General features: G+C 40.8%; 1 protein-coding gene across 2 annotated transcripts in view; it reads right to left on the bottom strand.

Moving 5' to 3' along the window:
* The window catches only part of itga8 (integrin subunit alpha 8), a 256,311-nt gene that overhangs the window by 107,760 nt on the left and 124,170 nt on the right, over nucleotides 1–24,381 (bottom strand). For both annotated transcript variants that reach the window (XM_033012781.1, XM_033012773.1), the window contains exons 16-18: nucleotides 12,328–12,383; nucleotides 10,494–10,648; nucleotides 3,378–3,503 (exon numbers count right to left, since the gene is read on the bottom strand). In XM_033012781.1, the coding sequence (XP_032868672.1) occupies nucleotides 3,378–3,503; nucleotides 10,494–10,648; nucleotides 12,328–12,383 (337 nt within the window). The remainder of the gene's footprint in view (nucleotides 1–3,377; nucleotides 3,504–10,493; nucleotides 10,649–12,327; nucleotides 12,384–24,381) is intronic.

Here is a 24,381-nt window from a genome sequence, read left to right as displayed (position 1 = left end):
GGGAGGTACATTAATTATTGGAAAAATGAAATATAACAGAAATTGCTGGAAAAACCCAGCCAGGAAGGAAATACAGTTTTAGCAAATTTGTCATATATTGTTATAAAACATACACCATTTCTATCTGCTCTTTTTTATGAGAAAGAGGTTACTCCAGCTTTTTTGAACCGATCTTCAGTTTAAACCAACATCTGCAGTCCCTTCCTACACATCTCCCCACTCATATGGTTCACCTACCAACCTCTGTCCCATAGAAACATAAAAAATAAGTGCAGGAGTAGGCCATTCGGCCCTTCGAGCCTGCAACACCATTTAATATGATCATGGCTGATCATCCAAAATCAGTACCCTGTTCCTGATTTCTTCCCCATATCCCTTGATTCCATTAACCCGAAGAGCTCTATCTAACTCTCTCTTGAATACATCCAGTGAATTGGCCTCCACTGCCCTATGTGTCAGAGAATTGCACAGATTCACAACTCTCTAGGTGAAAGAAGTTTTTCCTCATCTCAGCCTTTATTCTTAAACTGTGACCCCTGGTTCTGGACGCCTCCAAATTCGGGAAAATGTTTCCTGCATCTAGCCTGTCCAATCCCTTAAGAATGTTATATGTTTCTATAAGATATCCTCTCATCCTTCTAAATTCCAGTGAATACAAGCCCAGTCTCATCCCTCCCTCTCACTTCAGTATATTATCTTCTCACTGTATTCTCAGTAATGTTGCAACCACCCCTAGCTTCTACTGATGCTGCTTGACTCGCTGAATTCACCAAGCAGTTTGTTGTTTACTCTTTTAAAGATCAAAGCTACTAATGATCATAGCGATCGGTGTTTAATGATTTATAATGGTTGGCATCTTCTGTTGACGGGTATTTTACGCCAACACATCAAAAGATGTGTTATCACGCCAATGTGCGGGTGTGATGAATGGATTCTAGCAAGATTTAGTTTGGATTTGTACCTTAATCAATGCCAAACAGTTTAGTTATGAATTGTTTAAACCAGAGAGATATTTAAAAGAGTTACGCAATGTTGGATTTTTTTATCAATCCAGTTAACAAAAGGCAAATAAATCAAATAATCAGAATTCAGCCTAAATTGAAATTTCCATCCAATTTTAACTTTCCCTAGTCAAGAGAAAAACAGGCAAAAAAATTAGTTAATGCCTTTGGGATTTCCCAGGACTCTTTGAAGTCTGTCCACATGAAGCCCAAGTTAATGAGGTGATTAAGGAAGGAGCAAGAGGGTGCCAGTGACTAACAGCCAATAATTCCTCTTGAAACAACTAGCCTTGGCTACAGGATGTAGCTACTGTTTTGGAAAATAGCCTTGAACTAACTAAAACTATATTTTTTTTTAAACTACTCCCGTTTCTAAGGAAGGATAAGGGAGTTGAGAAGAAACTCCAATATCCCGTCAAAATGACCATGGTGACATGAAGGTTTATCACCAAATAATTTTTCAACATTGGTCACCATGATAGCGTTATTTCTTGAAATGTGATCTCCGAGTGGTAAATAAGAATACATGTGGTGTCAGCAATGTCACATATGTTTTTCATAGATTTACCACACTTAATGCCAATCCATAAGACAGCTTGCATTGAAGTAGAATAAGCTAGGCAATTTTAATTTTGGAGAGAAGTTTAAGGATGTTTCTGTAATTCTCTTGTTTGATATTTCTGACATTTGATCTCTCTAAATTCAGATTTTTAGCAACGAAAAGCAGAGAGAGGCTTCTGTAAAAGCCATTTTAGGTAAATATACTGTGTAGAAAGGAATTGCAGATGTTCGTATACACCAAAAATAGACACAAAGTGCTTTAGTAATCCAGCGCGTCAGGCAGCAACTCTGGAGAAAAAGGATGGGAGAAGTTTCGGGTCGGGACCCTTCTTCTGAAGAAAAAGGATGGGTGACATTTCAAGTCGGTAACTTTCTTCTGAAGAAGGGTCCCATCCTGAAACATCACCCATCCTTTTTCTCCAGAGCTGCTGCCTGACTCGCTGAGTTACTCCAGCGCTTCGTGTCTATCTTTTTGAGGAAAACATCCTCTGGGTGATAAAGACCGGCCTGTCAAACAAAAAAACAGTCCTAGTACACAAAAAACTGGAGTAATTCAGCGGGACAGGCAGCATCTCTGGAGAGAAGGAACGGGTGACGTTTCTGGTCGAGACCCTTCCTCAGACAAATTCCTTCTGTCCAGAGATGCTGTCCTGCTGAGTTACTCCAGATTTTTGTGTCTATCTTCGGTTTAAATCAGCATCTGCAGTTCCTTCTTACACAAAAAAACTGTCCTGTCCTCTCTTGTTAATCTTTTGAATATAACAAGGGTACCAGATACCACATGGCACTTAAATCAATGAATGAATGCAAGGAATAAATGACAGTGAATACTGAAGGCCCCATCCTGTACTGTACCATATCTCAACAGAAACAATTTAGATAATGTGTTCACAATTATTACTTTAGATTCCTTCTGTTAAATGAACCACAATGCAGCTGATTATTGTTCCGTAGCTAACAATACCAAGGGATTTGCTACAATTGCAGACTTCACTAGCAGCATGCTTGTGGTAACATTTTTGCATGGAGAATTTAAGCAGAACATTGCATTTAGCATTTACTTGGAAGCACAGCAGCAGAAATTGGTGCATAGGTGGTATTCACAAATCTCTGTGGAGCCACAAATGACAAGTTCCAGGAAGTGTAGTTGCAGGGGTCTCTACCTCTTGGTAATTATACTTCAGACAAAATCTATGAACCCAGTACTTCACTGACAATGATGCAATGTGTTTATTGGTGTAAGCATTGCCCAAATTCCCATCTAGATTGGATTTAGACAAATATAATGGATTATCACTAATGAAATTTAGTTAATTAACTCATTTTAAAGTCTTTGCTGAAGGCATATACTTACCCTGGCAAAATAATAACCATAATTCTTCCAGATGGATTAGCGATGCAATGCAATCATTGCATCTGTTAAATGCAATTATCATTTAAAAAAAATATACGGTCTCCTAGGGGAAATCGGGTTAATGAGGGGGATTGTGGCCATATTTTCTCATTCCACACAACTACATAATTGACACATACATACAGTTATTTTACCTGTAGACGTTAAGCTTCCAGGAATAACATACACTGTTGTTGCTCATTTAGTTTTCATTTTCATTCTCATGCTCAGGATGAAACCATATTTACACTTGATAAAACCTTCACAATCTTATGCAGGTAACTATTTCCAATTTTACCTATGTATTTTAAGACTCAGGTCAATCATGAAAACAGAGAAAAAATGATTAACACACAGCTTTAAATATGACCCACAATACATCGAACAATAGATTGAACTAAATAGTAAATATTTCTTCTCACCACTTTCTGAAGGAACGTTTCACTGTAATAGTTAATTATTGGCTTAAGATTCCCTGACGTATGAGATTCATCCAAACTGTAATTTAAGCTCACAGTAATTGGTGTTAATTTGTCACGAAATACTTCCTGAAAGAGATAAATAAAAACACTTAAATTAGCATCAATTTGCACAAAATTTGGTTTTTAAACAGCTACGTAGAATTTAAACATTAAAATACATTTCAAACTGCACATTGTGATAAAAAGAAGATTGATCATTGATGGATACTGTAGCATGGAATTATTTGACATTTTCATTTGTCCTTTGTAAGCAACAACAAGTCAAAACATAGTTTTGGTTATTATCGGAGCTCATCTGACTGACTTGCATGGTTTCTATGAAGACAATTTTCCACACTTAAAGATATAACATATTAATAATATATTTATGAATGGTGCATTTTAAAAGATGTATTCAATTAAAGGGGAGTATTGCAAGTGGGTAACAACATTTCTGAAAGCTTTTGGGTAGTTTTGTGATATTTCAATGCTTCAATAGCTTTTGAAACATTTTAAGTGACAGGGTACTGACAATTCACAAGCAAAAACACAAGGAAAGGAATACCTGAGATACGTACAAGCATAAATATGCAGGCACTGAGGAGCAGCCAAGCATCCCACTCTGTGTTACAAGGAGACTAGAATGGGGATAGCATTTTACAAGGTAATTGATATTGGGAATTTATAAAATTATGCGGGACATGGATGGCGTAGACAGTGAGAAAGCAGACAAGAATCACACTCTTCACTACAAACAAGCAAAAATGGGGTTAGGATAACATGAGGTAATTGCTGTCAGAGGTGTTCCCACTGCAGCAGTATTTCAGCAGGCCCGCACTGCACCACATGAACAACATTGGAGGAAACAGATGGATGCTCCAGTCAAAACCTGAGGCAGCTGCTGGAGTGTTTCACCATGGCACAATACTGCATCTGGCTCTGTGCTAACATGGATCCTGTGAATAGGTATGTTGCAAAGCCTGCCTGAAGCGTCTTTGAAAATCTGCCGCTGCGGGTGTGCGCGATTTTGGCGCCGTTTAGAGGGGGCGGGTTTAAAACGCGATTTTCTCTAGGCTGTTCAAATCGAAGATGTTCAGCCTAGTTAATTATTAACGAAAAATCGCTGGAAGACCCCGTCGCAAAAGCTTTTATTAGGTTTAAAGGCCTTGAATAATAGTTATAATAGTTTAAAAATCAACCGCCAGCAACCGCAGGGTCTCATAAAGCAAACCACAGAAGGTAGGTTGTATATTTTTACATTAAAAAGGGCTTCTAAAGATCCCTTTATACAAAGTTTAATATTGCGAGTAGCTCATTTTGGGCCCATTATATCGCGCAGTATTTTTCTGGGCATTTGGGGCACAAATCTACCGCAATGTGAACGTTCTAAACCAGCGCGTTCACAGGAACCCACTGGAAAGCTGATTTAAATGGGCATTTATTTACAGCAATTGAACACTGAATTCCTTCCATTTGGCCTATAAATTAATGTAAATGAGATTTAAAAATCATGTTTTATTGTGAATTATTTGTGAATATTATTTGGACATTTAGGCTATTTAAAAATGTTAATCATTTATTAAGAAATGGATAGATGTTTAGATCTAGTAATTGAAGTCTGAAATTAGCTACAATTAGGTAACTAACTAATTATATGCTTTAATTTCAGGTCATCCAAGTAAGATTATTTTATATTTGTTTCAGAATGCTTCAATCTATGATAACTGAAAATTTCATTCAGTTCTCTTAATTTTTAAGAAAGTTATGGGCTTTTGACTGTTCACGATCACAACTTTTTTGTTATGTCCATAGAAAATCAATAGGGAACAAGATGCTCATTTCCCAGTATGAAAATGGCCATAGCTTTTTAAATACTTGAGATATGAAAGTGAATTAGGTGTCAAATTAAACTTATTTTTATGCTTTATCTGATGGGATAAATTACAGACTTGATTTTTAAAATCTCAAAATTTTGTAACATTGCTACTGTGAAGGCAAGTCTCCACAATTAAAATCCAGTGAAGTATTTGGTAAATGCAGCCAGTCACTAGATGGTGAACCTCACATGGTCTTTCATGCAGTGCCAATAAAGGATGTTTGCTATCCACCATGAAATGTCATGGATAAATGCAATGCTATGGTTAATTAAGGATTCTCTTAACTGGTCCCATTAGATCTGTTGCTCCAGTTTTCTTGAGGAAGAGCCTTCAAATATCTCTTTCCAGTGGGTGCCAATGGATAACATGGGCAAATCGTCACGATGCCTCGGCTGCAACAGCAACCTGAAAACCCATCGCTTTTTCTTCCGAAACCCTTCATTTTCAGGGATGAATCAGTGGAAGATAAATGTCAACGGTTCTTCCTCCCTAATCCCACCAAGGCATACAAATGTATGTGTGTCTCAGCACAAGATGAATAAAACAGTCAGGAAATAACTAAAATAATTTGTTCACAATCCTAGAGGCAGACAGCAAATTCTTCACACTGTATATTCCATGCAACATAAGATTAAAGGATATGCCTCATTGGAACTGAATCTGAATCTTAGCTCTTAAACAAAAAGTATTGTTCTGGCAGGACAATATTCCCATTCGCTTTCCACCCCTAGTCCAATAACAGAATGATACCACAGCAGAAAATTGCAGCATCCTTTTTATAATATAATATACGATCATAGTAGTAACTTTAATCCACTCATTGTCACATTACTACAAACAGATTAAAATGATTACTGTCTTTCATTTTAACTTCATATCACATTTACATGTAATTACATTTGTACATAATTGATGATACTCACAGAAGATAATCTATAATCCATCATTATTGATGCAAAACTATTAATTGCATGATACAGACACAAGTAACGACAATCATTTGCCGTGTCCTTTTCAGCCTTGTCTGCAATTTAGCAAATTATTTCCTGCCAATACATTCTTGCATAATGACATGTTAATTTCCAGTATAAATGCTATGAGAAGTGACATCATTGCAAAATTGTGTCCAGCATATAAAAAAATTTGCTTCATTGTTGCTTTGGATCATTTCATGATTTCACCCAAATTTACACACTGAGAATCCAATTCCTCTCTTGATAGGTCCAGGCATGTAGCATTTATTTATTTATTTCCTGATCCCTCACAAATAATCGCTGAAAGTAGCAACACATTACCTGAAAGCAGCCACACGAGTAGGTAAAGTGATAGGTATATGGTATGCTTGCCTTCATTGATGGAGGCTTTGAGCAGAAGAGTCGAGAAGTCATGTTGCCACTTTATAAAACTCTGTTTAAGTCATATTTGGAGTATTGTATGCAATTCTGATCACCTCATTACAGAAACATAGAAACATAGAAATTAGGTGCAGGAGTAGGCCATTCAGCCCTTCGAGCCTGCACCGCCATTCAATATGATCATGGCTGATCATCCAACTCAGTATCCCATACCTGCCTTCTCTCCATACCCCCTGATCCCTTTAGCCACAAGGGCCACATCTAACTCCCTCTTAAATATAGCCAATGAACTGGCCTCAACTACCTTCTGTGGCAGAGAATTCCAGAGATTCACCACTCTCTGTGTGAAAAATGTTTTTTTCATGTCGGTCCTAAAAGATTTCGCCCTTATCCTTAAACTGTGACCCCTTGTTCTGGACTTCCCCAACATCGGGAACAATCTTCCTGCAACTAGCTTGTCCAACCCCTTAAGAATTTTGTGAGTTTCTATAAGATCCCCCCTCAATCTTCTCAATTCTAACGAGTACAAGCCAAGTCTATCCAGTCTTTCTTCATATGAAAGTCCTGACATCTCAGGAATCAGTCTGGTGAACCTTCTCTGTACTCCCTCTATGGCAAGAATGTCTTTCCTGAGATTAGGAGACCAAAACTGTACGCAATACTCCAGGTGTGGTCTCACCAAGACCCTGTACAACTGCAGTAGAACCTCCCTGCTCCTATACTCAAATCCTTTTGCTATGAATGCTAACATACCATTTGCTTTCTTCACTGCCTGCTGCACCTGCATGCCTACTTTCAATGACTGGTGTACCATGACACCCAAGTCTCGTTGCATCTCCCCTTTTCCTAATCAGCCACCATTCAGATAATAGTCTACTTTCCTGTTTTTGCCACCAAAGTGGATAACCTCACATTTATCCACATTATACTGCATCTGCCATGCATTTGCCCACTCACCCAGCCTATCCAAGTCACCTTGCAGCTTCCTAGCATCCTCCTCACAGCTAACACTGCCCCCCAGCTTCGTGTCATCCGCAAACTTGGAGATGTTGCATTCAATTCCCTCGTCCAAATCATTAATATATATTGTAAATAGCTGGGGTCCCAGCACTGAGCCTTGCGGTACCCCACGAGTCACTGCCTGCCATTCTGAAAAGGATGTGAAGAGTGAACAAGAGGTTTACCAGAATGCTACTTGGATTAAGGGTATTAGCCACAATGAGAAGCGAAACAAACTTGTGTAGGAAGGAACAGCAGGTGCTGGTTTACACCGACGCTAGACACAAAATGCTGAAGTCAGGGTCTGCAGATGGGTCTCGACCCGAAACGTCACCTATTCCTTTTCTCCTGAGATGCTGCCTAACACGCTGAGTTACTCCAGCATTTTGTGTCTATCTTCTGTGGAACAAACTTGTTTTGTTTTCACTGGCGCATTGGAGGTTGTGAGGAGACAAAGTAGAATTTTTTTTTAATTCTGAGAGGCAGCGATAGGATGGATGGCCAGAATCTTTTTCCCAGGATTGAAATGTCAAGTACTACAGGACAAAACATTAAGGTGAGAGGGAGAAAGTTTAAATGAGATGTGCGGGGCAGGTTTTTCATACACTGCCAGCAGTGGTGATGGAGGCAGATACGATAGTTGTTTTTTGAGATACAGCATAGAAACAGGTCCTTCAGCCCACCGATTCCATGCCAACCATCAATCACTCATGCACACTAGTTCAATGCTATCCCACTTTCTCAACCCCACGCCCTACAGGCAATTTAAAGAGGCCAATTATCTTTAAAAACGGCACTCTTCTGGGATGTAGGAGGAAACTGGAGCACCCAGTGGAAACCCACACAGACACAGGTAGAACATGCAAACGCCACATGTCACCTGAGGTCAGGATCGAACCTGGGTCTCTGGCATTGTGAGCCAGCAACTGTAACAGCTGTGCCATCCTTAAAGGTGTGTATGAGACTTTTAGATAGGCACATAGAAATACGTAAGGAATAGGGGAAAATAGATCACGTGCAGGCAGAACCAGATTGGTTTAATTTGAGATCATGTTTGACGCTGACATTGTGGATCAATCTGTACCCGTGCTGTACTCTTCTAAGTTTAAAGTTCCAATAGAAAACATGCATCTTTGGCTCCATTAAGAATAAATTGGTTTCAAAGTTTATTTTTCTTTAGATTGGTCCAGCCTTAGCCCTCCAGCCACCAACCAAGGATAGAATGGTCAGGAAATATTAAGACGACAAAATATACTGCTAGAAATAGATCTGTTTTCGTACTGAAACTCAATCAGTTAGAAAATCCCCTGTTTTTTCCCCCGAAGTACTACTACTTCACTTCGTACACTTCATTGCAACTTAACAAGACCTGGCTCAATTGTTTCGGCGCTTACCCACAACACTGCGGAAATCTGATACAGGCGAGAAGGTTTTCAGTTACATTCCCTCTCAACAGGGCCAGAGGAAAGTAAAAATCTGTCACAGTTACTACATCAAATGGCCGTTGCTGCAGGTGCATATTAGTTGCACTGAGCGGGGTCAAACTAGTTTGCAGTGCGTCTCATGATTTAAAAAACCCATTGAGATGCATTGCCAAGATTTGCACGTGCATTAATGTCTCTCATACAACATTCCCTCTGCTTGGCTTTCCAAAGGCTAATTGGAACGCATATTATGGCCAGTGTTCTCTTGAGCCCTACTTTCTGCCTCAGTATGTATAGCTGACGAAGCTAATGGAATCAAGGGCTATGGGGAGAAAGTAGGAACGAGGTACTGATTTTGGATGATCATATTGAATCATATTGAAGCTGGCTCGAAGGGCCAAATGGCCTACTCCTGCACATGTCTGTTTTCTATGTTTCTAAGATTAGTATTCAGAACTTTGGAAAAGTGTTGTAGATAGAGACGTATGGTTATATGGCACAGAAGCAGATCTTTCAGCCTGCCATGTCCATCCTGACCATTAAGTGTCCATTTATTCTGATCTCATTTACCAAGACTTGGTCTGTAGCCATGGCAATTCAAGTCCATATGACCATTAGATCATGTCATAGGAGCAGAATTAGGCCATTTAGCCCATTGAATCTATTCTGCCATTTGATCATAGCTTATCTATTTTCCCCTCTCAACCCCATTCTCCTGCATGTCACCATATCCTTACTAATCAAGAACCTATCAGTCTCCGCTTTAAAATTACCCAATGTCTTGACCTCCACAGCCATTAGTGGCAATTAATTCCTTCTCATCTCCATTCTAAGTCATAGAGCATAGAGTGATACAGTGGAAACAGACCCTTCACCTTAACTTGCCCATGCCGACCAACATGCCCCAAGTCCTCAGCTAGATACTTCTTAAACATAGTGAACTTCTCTGTCTCCACCACCTACTCAGGCAACGCATTCCAAGTTTCAGCCACCCTCTGGATGAAAAAAAACGATTACTTACATCCCCTCTAAATTGCTTACTCTGTGCCATAACCTATGCTCTCCAGTTACACCTCTGCTCTGGGGCTTGGAAAATTGGAAATTAAAAAAATTTGCATGACAAGCCAGGCATGGATTATTATGTTCAAGAAGCTTTTGGTTGAATAGGTTCAAGTGCATGCAGCTAAGCCCAATGTCACGTACCAGACAGTAACCAGAAACATGCAATTATACACCCTAGCAAGTAGTCAGTATCCTTAAATTAAAAACAAAACCCTTAAACCTTATAGTAGTCATCAAGTCATACAGCGTGGAGAGAGGCCCTTCGGCCTAACTTGCCTACATATCTCATCGACAGTCTGTGTAGCTAAGCAGGAACTACAATAAACCTTTTTGTTGTAGACCTTTGAAGTAGACACTTACAGTAAGATAAACAACAAATTCTTGTTGCGTGAAGCGTTCCAAATTGCTCAAGACGAATTGGAATGTGTGTTGTGGCCGTTGATAATTGAGGAACAGCGTTCTCTCAATCCCTCCTTTTTTCTTCAGTTTGTCCAGCTGAAGATTTGCATTCAGAACTTAGGGAAAGAAAACAATGGATGTTTATAAGTTAGGATCACAAGCTGCAAAGAGAAAATCATGTTCTCATTATTCAGATACATATTTAAAATGCTTTTAGTTGAATATGTTCAGGTCCATTCGACGAGGCATAAAGGCAAGGACAGCAGGAGGTAGATGGACTCAGATAAGGGTCGAGACAAACTGGGTTCATAAATCGTAAGGATACAGGGTCTAAATGCCTCTCACTGTACACTGCAGTTACTGAAATTGCATTTGTTCACTGAGAACGGCAAGGGACCGTCAAGAATGAGGGGCGGACCCGGCATTGGGCCGTCGAGAACGAAGGGGGACCCACCAGGCAGCCATCTAGTGATGGGGGGGAGGGGCACTTGCTGCCACGTGTGGCGGCAGGCAGAAGATAGGACTGTTCGGCGAACTTTTGTAACTTTGTCAGCGCCAGAAATGTGGCGATTGTTGTACACTGCCCAGGTGAGGTCTGCTGTATGATTTTAGCAGGTTGTATGCAAAATAAAGCATTTCACTGAAGCTAGGTACAGGTGACGATAAAGTATCACTGAATCATTGAATCATTGAGCAGCTGATTTGCTGAAGTGTATTTTTCCAGCGTATTCCAGATACAGCGTGGAAACAGGCGCTTCATTCCACTGAGACTGCCCCCTGTACACCAGCACTATCCTGTACACTAGGGACAATTTATAGAAGCCAATTAACCTACAAACCTGTACGTCTTAGGAGTGTGGGAGGAAACCGGAGCACTCAGAGAAAATTCAAGCGGTCACAGGGAGAACGTACAAACTGTGTACAGGCACCACCCATGGTCAGGATCAAATGGCGGTGCTGGCTCGAATGGCCGAATGGCTTACTCCTGCACCTATTGTCTAATGTCAAACCCAGGTCTCTGGCGCAGTAAGGCTGCAACTCTACCTTTGCGCCACTGAGCCTCCTATACTCCTGCACATTGTGACATGGAAGTACAAAATGAGCTGAGGATTAGACCCTAGCTCTCCCACACCCAGCAATGAGTCCAGGAATGGACACTGACACTGAGCTGAGACACCAATTACACATGTATTCCCTTTTCCGACTTCATACCATGCTTCTGATCTAATTTTCAATGAATGGACATTTTCTAATTTTGAAAAAACGTCCACATTTTAAAAAGCTATTTATATATATTACGACGGGTACGGGTGTCAGAGGTTATGAGGAGAAAGCAGGAGAATGGGGTTAGGAGGGAGAGATAGATCAGTCATGATTGAATGGCGGAGTAGACTTGATGGGCCGAATGATCACTCCTATCACTTATGATATGATCTTATGACTGTTTCTGACTGCCTTACTGGTGGTGAGAAAAGCTCATTGACTGTACGAGCTATCGGAGGCCATCGGAGATGTATGGGGGCGAGACCTCAGTCTGTGCCACCTCAGGTCTGACCGCCACCAACCAATAGCCCCACATGGCAGGACTGCTATGTAGAAAGGCCCCCAGTGTACTGGGCCAGCCACTGTCATGGAAGGCGATTGACTACAGACTCCCCACAGCAGGCGAACACAGGGCTAAGGCCGGATCCAAATAGCAGCAACAGCGGATTTGCTTTGAACCATTGGATGGCCCTGAATGAGACCAACTCACGCGATGGCCGGGTTGCATGTGTCTGCTTTGTTCAGTGCTCACCTATTACACTTGGTATCCCATGGCCCGACACAGCTGCAGAAACCTTCACAGTGAAACTGTAAAATGAGAGGGAGAGCAAAGGTCAATATACCTCTTTCCTCATATTATAACCCCTCTCTGTAGGAATTTCAATATGTGTAATTAGACTGCTGAGCAAGCCAGCAGGTTATTCTGAATGCTCTGTGGACAGGCTGTACATATCTATGATTAATGGAGCTCCCAGGCTCATGAACAGATTGGCCTGTAATTTGCGATAGAAATAACATTCAGACCATCAGTGTTCACCGTTATTAAGGAGAAAATCAGAAACCAGCTTCTGGCACCACTATGGAAATCAAAATAAATTTAGTCTTAGGTGCCTTGCTCATCAAGAAGCTTCATATTAATGATCTGACCAAGAGGCACAACATGTAACTGCATAAAGGTTAAACTACTTGAAGCAGTTCCCTACTAAGCAAACCAGGAGAAGTTAAATCTGGTACAAAAGAATAATTAATAGCCCGATAAGATTTGATTACTGAAAAACAACATGTTTACTATTACACAATCCAAGCCTCAACAAGTCTTGGACACAAGCAAGTGACGTATTCATTTTCATGTGCACAAGTACAGGGAGGTACAGGTACAATGTAAATCTTGCTTGCAGCAATATCTCAGGTACAGAGACTCAGACAAACACACAAAAAACATAAATTATCTGAGAGAGAGAAAAGAAAAGAAACTGCAAAAAAAAACAAGGCATTAGTGCAAAAACACGATTAGAAAAGAAGAATGGTGCTGGGGCATGTTTGGAACAAGGATAGTTCCTTTCACCCCCAACAGATGCTGCTTGACCCATTGAGTTCCACCAACAGTTTGTATATCTGCTTGAGGTTATTTTTATCCAGTTCCCATATGATTTAAATGACAGGATGTATCCAGGATAATTGAACTATTTTGACTTCCTGTCAATGTCAACTCTCCATCTGATAACCTGTTCCGTGGCAGCCAGATCAGTAATCCACAGAGATAAATCATGGGTATGAATTCAGATCTTTCTGGCACAGTAAATTAAAATGATAATATTCATACACTGACGATTTGTAATAATGTCATGCTTGTTACAACACAGAGAGAGGCCACTCATCGTATGCCTGCTCCCAGTAGAGCAATCACATCAGTGTCATTCCTCCCCCATCAATACTTCCCCACAGCCTATCACTTATTTTCTCTCACATGCTCATCAACTGGTCAGCACGCAACAAAAGCTGTTCACTGTACCTCGGTACACGTGACAATAGACTAACCTCAAACTCAACTCTCTTTTGATTACTTCACCATTCCCAAGGGGCCGTCGGGTTACTTCCCAACCCATGCGGATGTGAAGCTTGCACTCAATGTACTGTACTACTCCATCTGCCCTTGAAACAAAGTACCCCATGGCCTTGTTCATCATAACTGGGGATTTCAACTGGGCCAACCTCAACAGTGTGCCGCAAAAATGCTTCTCCTCTCCGTATTCAAGGACTCAGTGGCCAGACCTAAATGAACACACCATTGATGTCACAGACATCATCAGTAAGTATAGAAACATAGACAATAGGAGTAGGCCATTCAGCCTTTGAGCCAGAACCGCCATTCAATATGATCGTGGCTAATCATCCAAAATCAATACCCCGTTCCTGTTTTTCCTCCATACCCCTTGATTCTGTTAGCCCTAAGAGCTATATCTGAACTCTCTCTTGAATTCATCCAGTGAATTGGCCTCCACTGCGTTCTGTGGCAGATAATTCCACAGATTCACAACTCTCTGGGTGAAAATGTTCTTCCTCATCTCAGTCCTAAATGACCTACCCCTTATTCTTAAACTGTGACCCCTGGTTCTGGACTCCACCAACATCGGGAACATTTTTCCTGCATCTAGCCTGTCCAATCCCTTAAGAATTTTATATGTTTCTATAAGATCCACTCTCAGCCTTCTAAATTCCAGTGAATATAAGCCCAGTCGACTATTCTTTCATCATATGCCAGTCCCGCCATCCCGGGAATTAACCTGGTGAACCTATGTTGCACTCCCTCTTTGTGCACACTCTCATATGTAGAGGTCTGCATGCCAAAGAAGTCAAGTGTTTCTCAACTGAAAACAATGGATGAGCCATGAGATCCACTCCCCAGCGAAGACCATTTGTGAAGTGTTCAAGACAGGTAATTCCAACCTGTATAACAATTCTAGATATGACCTTCGTAAAGCCACCAGGGATTCCACGAGACAATTCGAGAGCAAACTATAATCAAGACGAACCACCTGTCAATTAGTATTGCTAGCAACAATGCATCACTCCTGGATAAGCTCAATCATTCATCGCTCGTTTTCAACACAAGATCAGCGAAACGACATTGACTGTCCAAACAGCCGCGGGTGCGCTTGCACCCACAGTCTCCATCGCTTATGTAAGATCGGCCTACCTGAGAATGAACCTGTGGAAAAGCAACTAGTCTGGATGGTGTCCCAGCCGTGTCAAGTCCTGAGTGATCCAGCTGGCAAGACTATTCACAGATATCCCTAACATCTCACTATTCCATTCTGAGGCTCCCATTCTCTTTCAGAAGATTACTATAATCCCGGTGCCAACGATAAACAAGATAACATGCCTTAATAACTACAGTCTGGTGGTTCTGATATCCACCATCGTGAAGTGCTTTGATCATGGCATACATTAACTCCAGCCAGATAGCTTTGAACCATTCAATCCACCTACTACCACAGCAGATGCACGGTAGTTGCCTTCTCCCTGGTCTTACACTCATCCCTTGAACATCTGGTTACCAAGGACACCTAGACCAGACTCCTATGTATAGACTATAGCTCCACCTTTAACAACCAAACTCATCTCCTAAAACCTGGACTTAGTACCTCTGGCTTCAACTGGATCCTTGACTTCCTAATTGTAGATCGCAATCAGCATGGATGAACAACAAAACATTCTCCATGATAACTGTCAACATCGCTGCTCTGGAAGGCTTCATGCTCAGCCTCTTATTATACTCCCTATGAACTCCGACTGTCCAGCAAAATCATGCTTCCATTTCAAATTTACTGATGACACGACTTTACCAGGCTGGATCTCGAACAATGATGAGATGGAGCAAGAGCGGAACTCGCTATCAAAACATGGAGGGGACGGGAGACACAATTTTTTGGCGGCCACGCGCTCATGCGCACACTCACACTCACACACACGGCTTCGGAGGCTCAATCCAGCTCTAAAAGCGGAGATTTTAAAATCGGGATCACAAAAACTTGGGGGGGGGATGTCCCCCACCTCTCAAGACATGGGGGGGACGTGTCCCCTCTGCCCCCCCCTCCCCCCCGGGTTTTCCGCCCCTGAGACGGAGAACAGGAAGAAGATAGAGAGCTTTGTAATGTGATGTCATGACACCAAGTTCTCCTTCAATGTCATCGATTTCAGGAACAGGGTGGCATACATGTCCCAGCCATTATCATGGCGCTGAACTGGGGATGTTTCAAGTTCCTTGCTGTAAATAGGGCAAACAATTTGTCCTGGTCCAACCATCTTGACGCTATGGCAAAGAAATAACACCATTGCCTCAACTTCCTCAGAAGGCAAAGGAAATGCAGCATGTCCCCAAATTTCAACAGATTACCTTAGAATGCATCCTAAACAAATGGTTTAGGTGAACACAGCTTAGTCCATCACGCAAACCAACCTCCCCATCCCCACATCCCTCCCAATTGACTCCATCCACAATTTACATTGCTTTGGCGCAGCAGCCACCATAATCAAGCACGTCTCACACCATTCTCCCATCTGGCACAAGATACCAGAAGATACAAAAGATTTGTAAGCACATCCCACCATGGATGTGGAGAGGACGTTTCACTTGTGGGAGAGTTTGGGACCAGAGGTCATTGCCTCAGAATTAAAGGACGTTCCTTTGGAAAGGTGATGAGGAGGAATTCCTTTAGTCAGATGGTGGCAAATCTGTGGAATTCATTGCCACAAAAGGTTGTGGAGGCCAAGTCAATGGATATTTTTACAGCAGGGATATACTGTATAGATTCATGATTAATATGGGTTATGGGGAAAAGATAGGAGAATGGGTTAAGAGGGAAAGATAGATCAGCCATGATTGAATGGCAGAGTAGACTTGATGGGCCGAATGGCCTAATTCTGCTCCAATCACTAATGTACTTATGAATGCTTCTCACCCGCCATTATCAACTCTTCTACTTACCTCATGCACTAAGGATGAATTCCTGATCTCCAATGCGATCCAGGTACAATTTTTTAGCTGCACTTTCTATGTGGTTGCAACACTACATTCTGGACTCTGTTTATTTTCTCTTATGCATTACATAATTAACTCATCTATGGTATGATATGCCCGCATAGCACGCAAAACATAGTTTTTCACTGTATCCTTGTACACGATGCAATAATAAACCAATGTGTGCAATGAGGAAACAGAATAGTGTTAATGAAACATGTAAAGAAAAATCTAACACTTGGATAATGGCCACACCAAGCACAGTACTATTAGGCAAGAATGTAAAGAAGAATTTTGGAAGGGTCATGGTGCATTCTGCAGTAAAGGTCCAATGCCAATATCACAAGATTCCTGCGATCAAATATAGTGCTTGGATGTATTGCCAGGATAAATAAATTAAAAATAAGAAATATTTCCCTTTCTTTATATAAGGTTTTATCTAGACCCAGTTTGGATCCCTTCACATGGTGAGCCTGTAAACGGCTCAAATTTAGGCTCAACTCAGCTCCCAAAATTGACCAAAGAGAGTGGGACCTTTAGAGTTTGAGTAGATTTTATTAAGCTTTTTAAAATAACACAATTAGATGCAAATATACTCAGAAACTGTAGAGCATCAGTAACCATTAAATATCATTGTTAGGTAACATAAAGTAGAATCCTAAATAATTCTATAAATATATTAGTCACAGAGTCACGGAGCTGTACAGCACAGTCACAGGTGCTTCTTACAACAATTTGTTCATGCCAACCAAAATGCCTTCCTGAGCTAGTCTCATATTGACCCACGTCCTAAAATATGCCTATCCCTATAACCTGTCATAAACATTGTGATCGCACAAGTCTCTACCTACAGACAGCTTGTTCCATGTACTCACCACTCTCAACGTGTAAAACGTACCCTCCTGGTCCCCTTTAAATCTTTTCAATCTCACCTTAAACCAATATTGTCTATTTTTCAACTCCCCTACACTGTCAATGTAAACTGTGTCCATGCACCTTAATCTATACTCCTCATGATTTTAAGATGTATAAAATTGGGGAATTGATAGGGTGAATACATAGAGTAAGATGAGAGAGGAAAGCTTTACTAGGAACCTGAGGGGCAACTTGGAGGATAGTGGGTATACGGAATAAGCTGGCAATTGAGGTAGTTGAGGCAGACAATATAACATAATTTAAAAGACACTTGGAAAGGTACATGGATAGGAAGGGTTTAGAGGGATATGGGCCACACGTGGGCAAATGGGACTAGCTTAGATGTTGACATGGACGAGTTTAATCAAGGGATGTGTGCCCATGTTACATGGCTTTATGACTCTAGGACTAATAAGTTCACTTCTCATTCTGTTGTAATGCAATTAGTATGAGCTCAACCAGATCAATCGTTTTTCATACGTCAATCCAGTTACCCCAAGAATCAAGCTAGTGAATCCTCTCTGCATTGACCCACATGTAAGCATCTCCTTCCTTCAATATAGAGAGACCAAGGGACTTCTCCAGTTGTGGTCTCACTTGCACACTATACTTGCATCCTAACCTATCTCCTTTTATACTGCAAAACCCCTTGTTGTACCTGCATTGTAACTTTTTATGTTTCATGTGTAAGGACCACCACATTTTTTTGAATTACAACCATTTATAGTCTCACTACGTTTAAATAATAATTTGCTTTTCCATGTTTCCTTACAAATAAACACCTCATATTTTACTCCATTATGCTCCATCTGCCAATATCTCATCCTTTCACTTTACAATCAGTAAATCATCTGCCTTTGTATCATCAACAAATTTGGCTAAAACGCACTCTGAATTGCATTGATCCATGTGGCAATCCGAACATAATCCCTTTATCCTGATTCTATTTTCTAGTAGTTGGCCACTTTCCTTAGTGCCGTTACCTCCAACCCCATGCACTCTTATTATGTATGGTAAGCTATTATGTCGCACCTCGTCTAATGTCTTCTGAAATCCCAAAGCACTACATCAATTGGTTCCTTTTTATTGAACACATTACTCAGCCTCAAAGAACTATGGTAAATTTGTCAAACTCAACTTTTCTTTCATAAAACTACGTTGACTCTGCTTAATTGTTCCCCTATTATTTTCTTAACAATGAATTCCAGCAGTTTCCCACTGACAGTGGCTGACTAACTGGTCTACTGTATAGTTTCCTACTTTAATTTTAAATAGTAGCATTATATTTGCATCTTTTCTATCCTTTTGGGACTTCTCCGCAATCCAAGGAATTTCGGTAGATTAAAATCAACCGCTTCCTTTCAGTCTCTAGGATGCAGACCATCAGGTCCAGGGATCCTTTTAGCCTTTTGACCCATCAATCTGTCCAGTAGTTTTATTTCTGGTGATAAAGATTGCTTTCAGCCCACCCCATAGCAGTTTGATTATCTGGCATCTTGTGATGTTTTTCATGTCTTCTGCACTGAAGACTGTCCCAAAATAATCATCTGGAAATCTGCCATTTTTCTAACATCCATTATCAATTCCCCAATCTCATTTTTTGAGGTACAAAAATTAATTTAAACTATTCTCTTCATTTTTATATCTCGTCAAAAAGCTCTTTATATTATTTGCTCGTTTACGCTAATACTCATCTTATTCCTCTTTATTACTTTTTTAGTCATCCTTTGCCAGTTTGTAAAAAAAATTCCCAATCCTTTGATCTACCATTAATCTTCTCAATATTGGATTGCCTTTCTTTCATTTTTCCGATATCTTGGTTAACACAGATGCTGTGTCTTCTCACAGAGCTCTTCTTTCTCACCAATATCTAGCTTTGCGGAGATTGATGAAAAAGCTCTTTAAACATCTACCACTGTTGATCTACCACCTGACGCTTTAATCTGCTTTCCAAATCCACTTTAGCCCACTCTGTTGTCATATCGTTGTAATTGGTTTTATCTAAATTTATGAAACCAGCCTCAGATGCAAGTTTCTGTTCCTCAAATTGAATTTGGAATTCTACCATGTGATGATCATTATTTAAATGGCATCCTTTACTATGATATCATTAGTTAATCCTCTCATTACATAATGCCAGATGTAAAACCATATCCTCGGATTGATTCCTCAACATCTTACTCTGAATACATTCTGCAAAATTTATCCTCAAGGCCATTCTTGCCACTTTGATTTTATCCAATTCAGATGATAATTAAAATTGCCAGCAATTATTTTGCAAACCTTCTTACAAGCCATTGTTATTTATTGATTAATGCACAGTCCGAGGTTCAGAGGAAGCTAACTGTACATTTGTGCAAGACTCTATACAGCCAATGGGGCAAGTATATAGTTTGAATTTATTGGAATGTCCTAAATTCTTAAAGTGCTCAACAGGGCAGTTTCAGACAGGATGTTTCCCCTAGCTAAGGAGCTAAGAACTAGGGTGCCACCGTCTTAAAATAAGAAGTAGGTCCTTTAGGACAATCAGGAGGGCAAAAAGAACTGGCAAACAAGATAAAGGAAAATCCCAAGACATTCTGCAGGTATGTTAAGGCTAAATGGGTGGCTAGAGAAAGAATAGGTCCCCCTAAAGTTCAGCATTGCCATCTTTGTATAGACCACAAGAGATGCGGGAGATATTACATGAATATTTCTCAACAACCTTTACTGGGAAGATCATGGAAGCAAAAGGATTGGTGGTTGATCATATACAAATGAAGTTGACCATATATGAATTACCAGAGAGAAGATATTGGTGGTTTTTAAGCACATTAAGATGAATAAATCCTCAAAGCCTGACCAAGTGCATTCTCAGGCATTGCGGGAAGTGAGTGAAGAAATTGTGGAGACCGGTGCAGAGATATTTGCCTCATATTGGCCACTAGTGAAGTTCTGGAAGACTGGAGGATGGCTAATGTTGTACCATTATTTAAGAAGAGCAACAAGGACAAGCCAGGGAACTATAGGCCGGTGAGCCTGATGTCATAGGTGGGAAAGTTGTTGGAGGAGATTGTTAGGGTTCAGGATCTTCCCGCATTTGGCTGGGCATGGACTGATTAGCGATGGTCAGCATTGCTGTGTGTGGGAAATATTGTCTCACAAATCTGATAAACTTTTTGTTGAATATGATTGAAGAGGGCATGGCAGTGGATGTTGTCTCCCTTTTATTATTTTTGTGTGTAATGTGCAGTATCACTTTTTAGTGAACAATATTGTGTACAGAAAATACTCAGTGTATCAATTGGTGGCACATGGCATGGTGTCTAAAAATAAAGATGATATAAACCACAGATATGTGGCGTATTAAAAAATGGAAATCTATGAACAAGACATAACATGGTGACAGTGAATCTGGTGTGTGGTATTACATACCACATGAATGATGTGTATGCTGAACTTAACTCTTTAATTAAATGTGGTACTAAACTATGTTGAATGCATGCACTGAAAGTATAACAATTTGCTGTGATGATTTCACACATCCAACATGAGCTTACAGCATTACAGATGAAATGTGGCATGGAACACCTATCTAAAGTAATCCTACTTCCCAGCACTAGGCCTGTGGCCTTCGATACCATGCCCTTTCAGGTGTTCATCTGAATACTGCTAGAATGCTGTGAGAACATCTATCTCCACCATCCCACCGGCAGTGAGTTTTAAACACCTTCTGCGTGAAAAAGTTCTTCTAATTCTCTCTGTAGTCAACAATGTAAACAATGAGGGCAGTACAGTGCCAGTGCCAGAGACCCGAGTTCAATCCTGACTATGGGTGCCGTCTGTGGATAGTTTGCACATTCTCCCTGTGACTGAGTGAGTTTTCTCCAGCAACCCGTTTTTCTCCCACATTCCAAAGACGTGAAGGTTTGTAGGTTAATTGGCTTCTGTAAAAATTGCCCCTAGAATGTAGAACATAGTGTAAAGGGTGATCAATGGTCGGTGGGCCAAAGGGCCTATTTCTGCACTATATCACTAAACTAAACTAAACTAAACTAAACTGGCACTCAACTCGTGTCATTCTCATTCTGAAAGGCATGAGTGATGAGGCAAATGACAGGTACACTTGTAGAATGGGAGAGAAAGGATTAGTCCTCGGCCACAAATGGGTTTTCAGTGAGTCAGGGAAGAAAGCTCACAGTAAGATCTTTGAAAGATTCAGCACACTCCCCAAGCCAAAATTGAGTCATTAAATTTGCAGCAAATAAGTTCCAGAGAAACCTGGTTTGTCTCCCATCTAGGCATAGAAGTACCGCCAGTTGTTTGACAGGATACACAATTGATGGATAAACTTGTTCGGGGCTCAGAATACCCGATTGCTCAGAAAGCCTTGATTGAGAAGGAAGACCTCACCACAACATGGGCTTCAGCTGCAGCCCAGAGCACAGGAAGCTACAGATAGAGGAAGACACCGACAACTCAAACAGCTGGCCTCCAGATCAGTCCAAACAAGACTGGCTCAATTAGGCAACATACCCAAAATAATGTAAAGCAGACTGAAGGAAAGCTGCAGATGCCCACATGAATTCACAGAAAAAATGCCCTGAATGCAGATCAAGCTGTTGATTGCAAGGCAAGCTCAACAAGAGATGCAACTCAAAAGAAAAAAATGTAGAGGAAATACCTAAAACGTAATGAGGAAATGCCAAAGTGCGACTGATAGGAGAAACAGAAAACAATATCACCACAATACAGGAAGGATGTGGTAGCACTGGAGAAGGGCACAGAGGTGATCCATCAGGGTGTTTCCTGGATTGGAGGGCTTTTGTTATGGGATGGGCTGGGCTTGTCTTCCCTGAAGAGGCTAAAGGGCGATCACAGAGGTATATACAAAATTATGAAAGGCATAAATAGGGCAGATAGTCACAATATGTTACCCATGATAAGGGTATTAAAAACAAGAGGACATAGGTTTAAGATGAGAGGAAGAAGAGGACAAAGATTTAATGGGGACCTGAGGGGCTTCCTGTGCTCTGGGCTGCAGCTGAAGCCCATGTTGTGGTGAGGCCTTCCTTCTCAATCAAGGTTTTCTGAGCAATTGGGTATGCTGAGCCCGAACAAGTTTGTCCATCAATTGTGTATCCTGTCAAACAACTGGCGGTCCTTCTATGCCTAGATGGGAGTTTGTAGGTGTATGGACCAATCTGCAAGAGGAAGTCATTAAGGCAGGCACAATTGCAACATTTAAAAGACGTTTGGATCGGTACATGGATATCAATAGTTTAGAGCAAGGATTCCCAACCTGGGGTAAATTTACCCAAAGGGGGTACATTTTGCCTACCCAGGAGGTAAATTTGTTGATTCAGGATTTGTACATATTTTTTCTCATTGACTGACTGTGTTTGGTTCTGTGTTCATTGTTAGTTGTTCATTAAACAAGTGAAATAACATTGTTATGTGCTATTAGTTGCCAGGGGTAAACGGGACAAAAAAGGTTGGGAACCCCTGGTTTAGAGAGATATAGGCCAAATGCTAGTAACTGGGACTACTTCAAGTCAGTTCCTTGGTCAGCATGGATGAGTTGGGCTAAAGGGTCTATTTACTTACTAGATATATATGCATTTATCTGAGATATGATCCTAAACAAGAGATTTGTGCAGGAGGTCAAGAAGACTCAAATTAAACATAGAGACTCAAATGGGAAAGCCAAATCTTGCCTTACTGTCACGTTAAGCTGCACCTTTTTAAAATGACATGAAATTGTTAGCTAATTTTACTGGGTGAATAATGTATCTTCTACAAGACCAAGAAGAAGTAGGACAACAACTGTTTGATGCAATGTAAAAGGTAGCCGAGTTACAAAAAACATGCTAAATCAATAGCTGTGTGGTTGAAACGACAATGCAGAGAATTTATTTACAAAAATCTGGAATGCAGCTAAAGTTGCTCCGTAAACCTATTCGTCGCTAGGACTGAGAGGTCAGCAGGAGGTGGAACAGAATCTATCTCCAGCACAGAGGATGGTGGCTATATGGAACGAGCTGCCAGAGAAGTAGTTGAGGCAGGTATTATAACAACATTTAAAATACACTTGGATGGGTGTATGGGTAGGAATGCTTTAGCAGGATATGGGTCAAACGTGAGCAGGTCGCATTAGCTTAGATGAAGCATCTTGGTTGGCATGGAAGAACTGGGCCAAAGGGTCTGTTTTCGTGCCATATGGTTCTGCGACTTGCACCAAAACCGATAAAAAGCTTAATGCTAAGCTTGAGCATTAGATGGACCACGCTGTCAATATAAAGGAGCAGTTTATTGCAAAATATATGACCAATATGTGTAAATTGGGCCAGCATACCACTGAGAAACATTGTGAACAATGTTTTACGAAAAATGACTAATCACAGAAGTGTTTAAAAGTTTTAAGAAAAAGTAATGTTATTGCACGAATGAATAGGGATGCATACTGTTACAATGCTAAGTATACTGATTATCTATATTTTGGAAACACATGTTCCGAAGTCGGAAATTTCCAGTAGAGCGTGCTGGAAATACGCTGCACAAATAGCGATAAGATTGCAGGTCAAAGACCCTTCATCAGAAGCGGGATGGAGACAATAAAAGCTTATTAAGCTGCAGGGAGGGTGGGGGCAGCGGGATGTTTCTGGTGGGGTAAAACCGAGGATAACTGAGGTTATCTGGTTAATGAGTGAATGGGAATAATAGTAATAATAGGAGCAGAAAGGAAGATAGAGTTCACAAAGATGCAAACAAACCTCAAACAAACCCAGACCTCTGTATGCCTTCAAGGACCAGAGGAATTTTCCAGAGATTTTTTTTCCAAATTGGCCAAAGGTTTCTCTCATGTCCAACCGTCACCATCTCAGTGTTGTG

The sequence above is a fragment of the Amblyraja radiata genome, chromosome 2, assembly GCF_010909765.2.
Source record: "Amblyraja radiata isolate CabotCenter1 chromosome 2, sAmbRad1.1.pri, whole genome shotgun sequence".
In the NCBI taxonomy this organism is placed as follows: Eukaryota; Metazoa; Chordata; class Chondrichthyes; order Rajiformes; family Rajidae; genus Amblyraja; species Amblyraja radiata.
The sequence above is the reverse complement of the archived record's forward strand: the minus strand, read 5'-3'. Positions and strand labels throughout refer to the sequence as shown.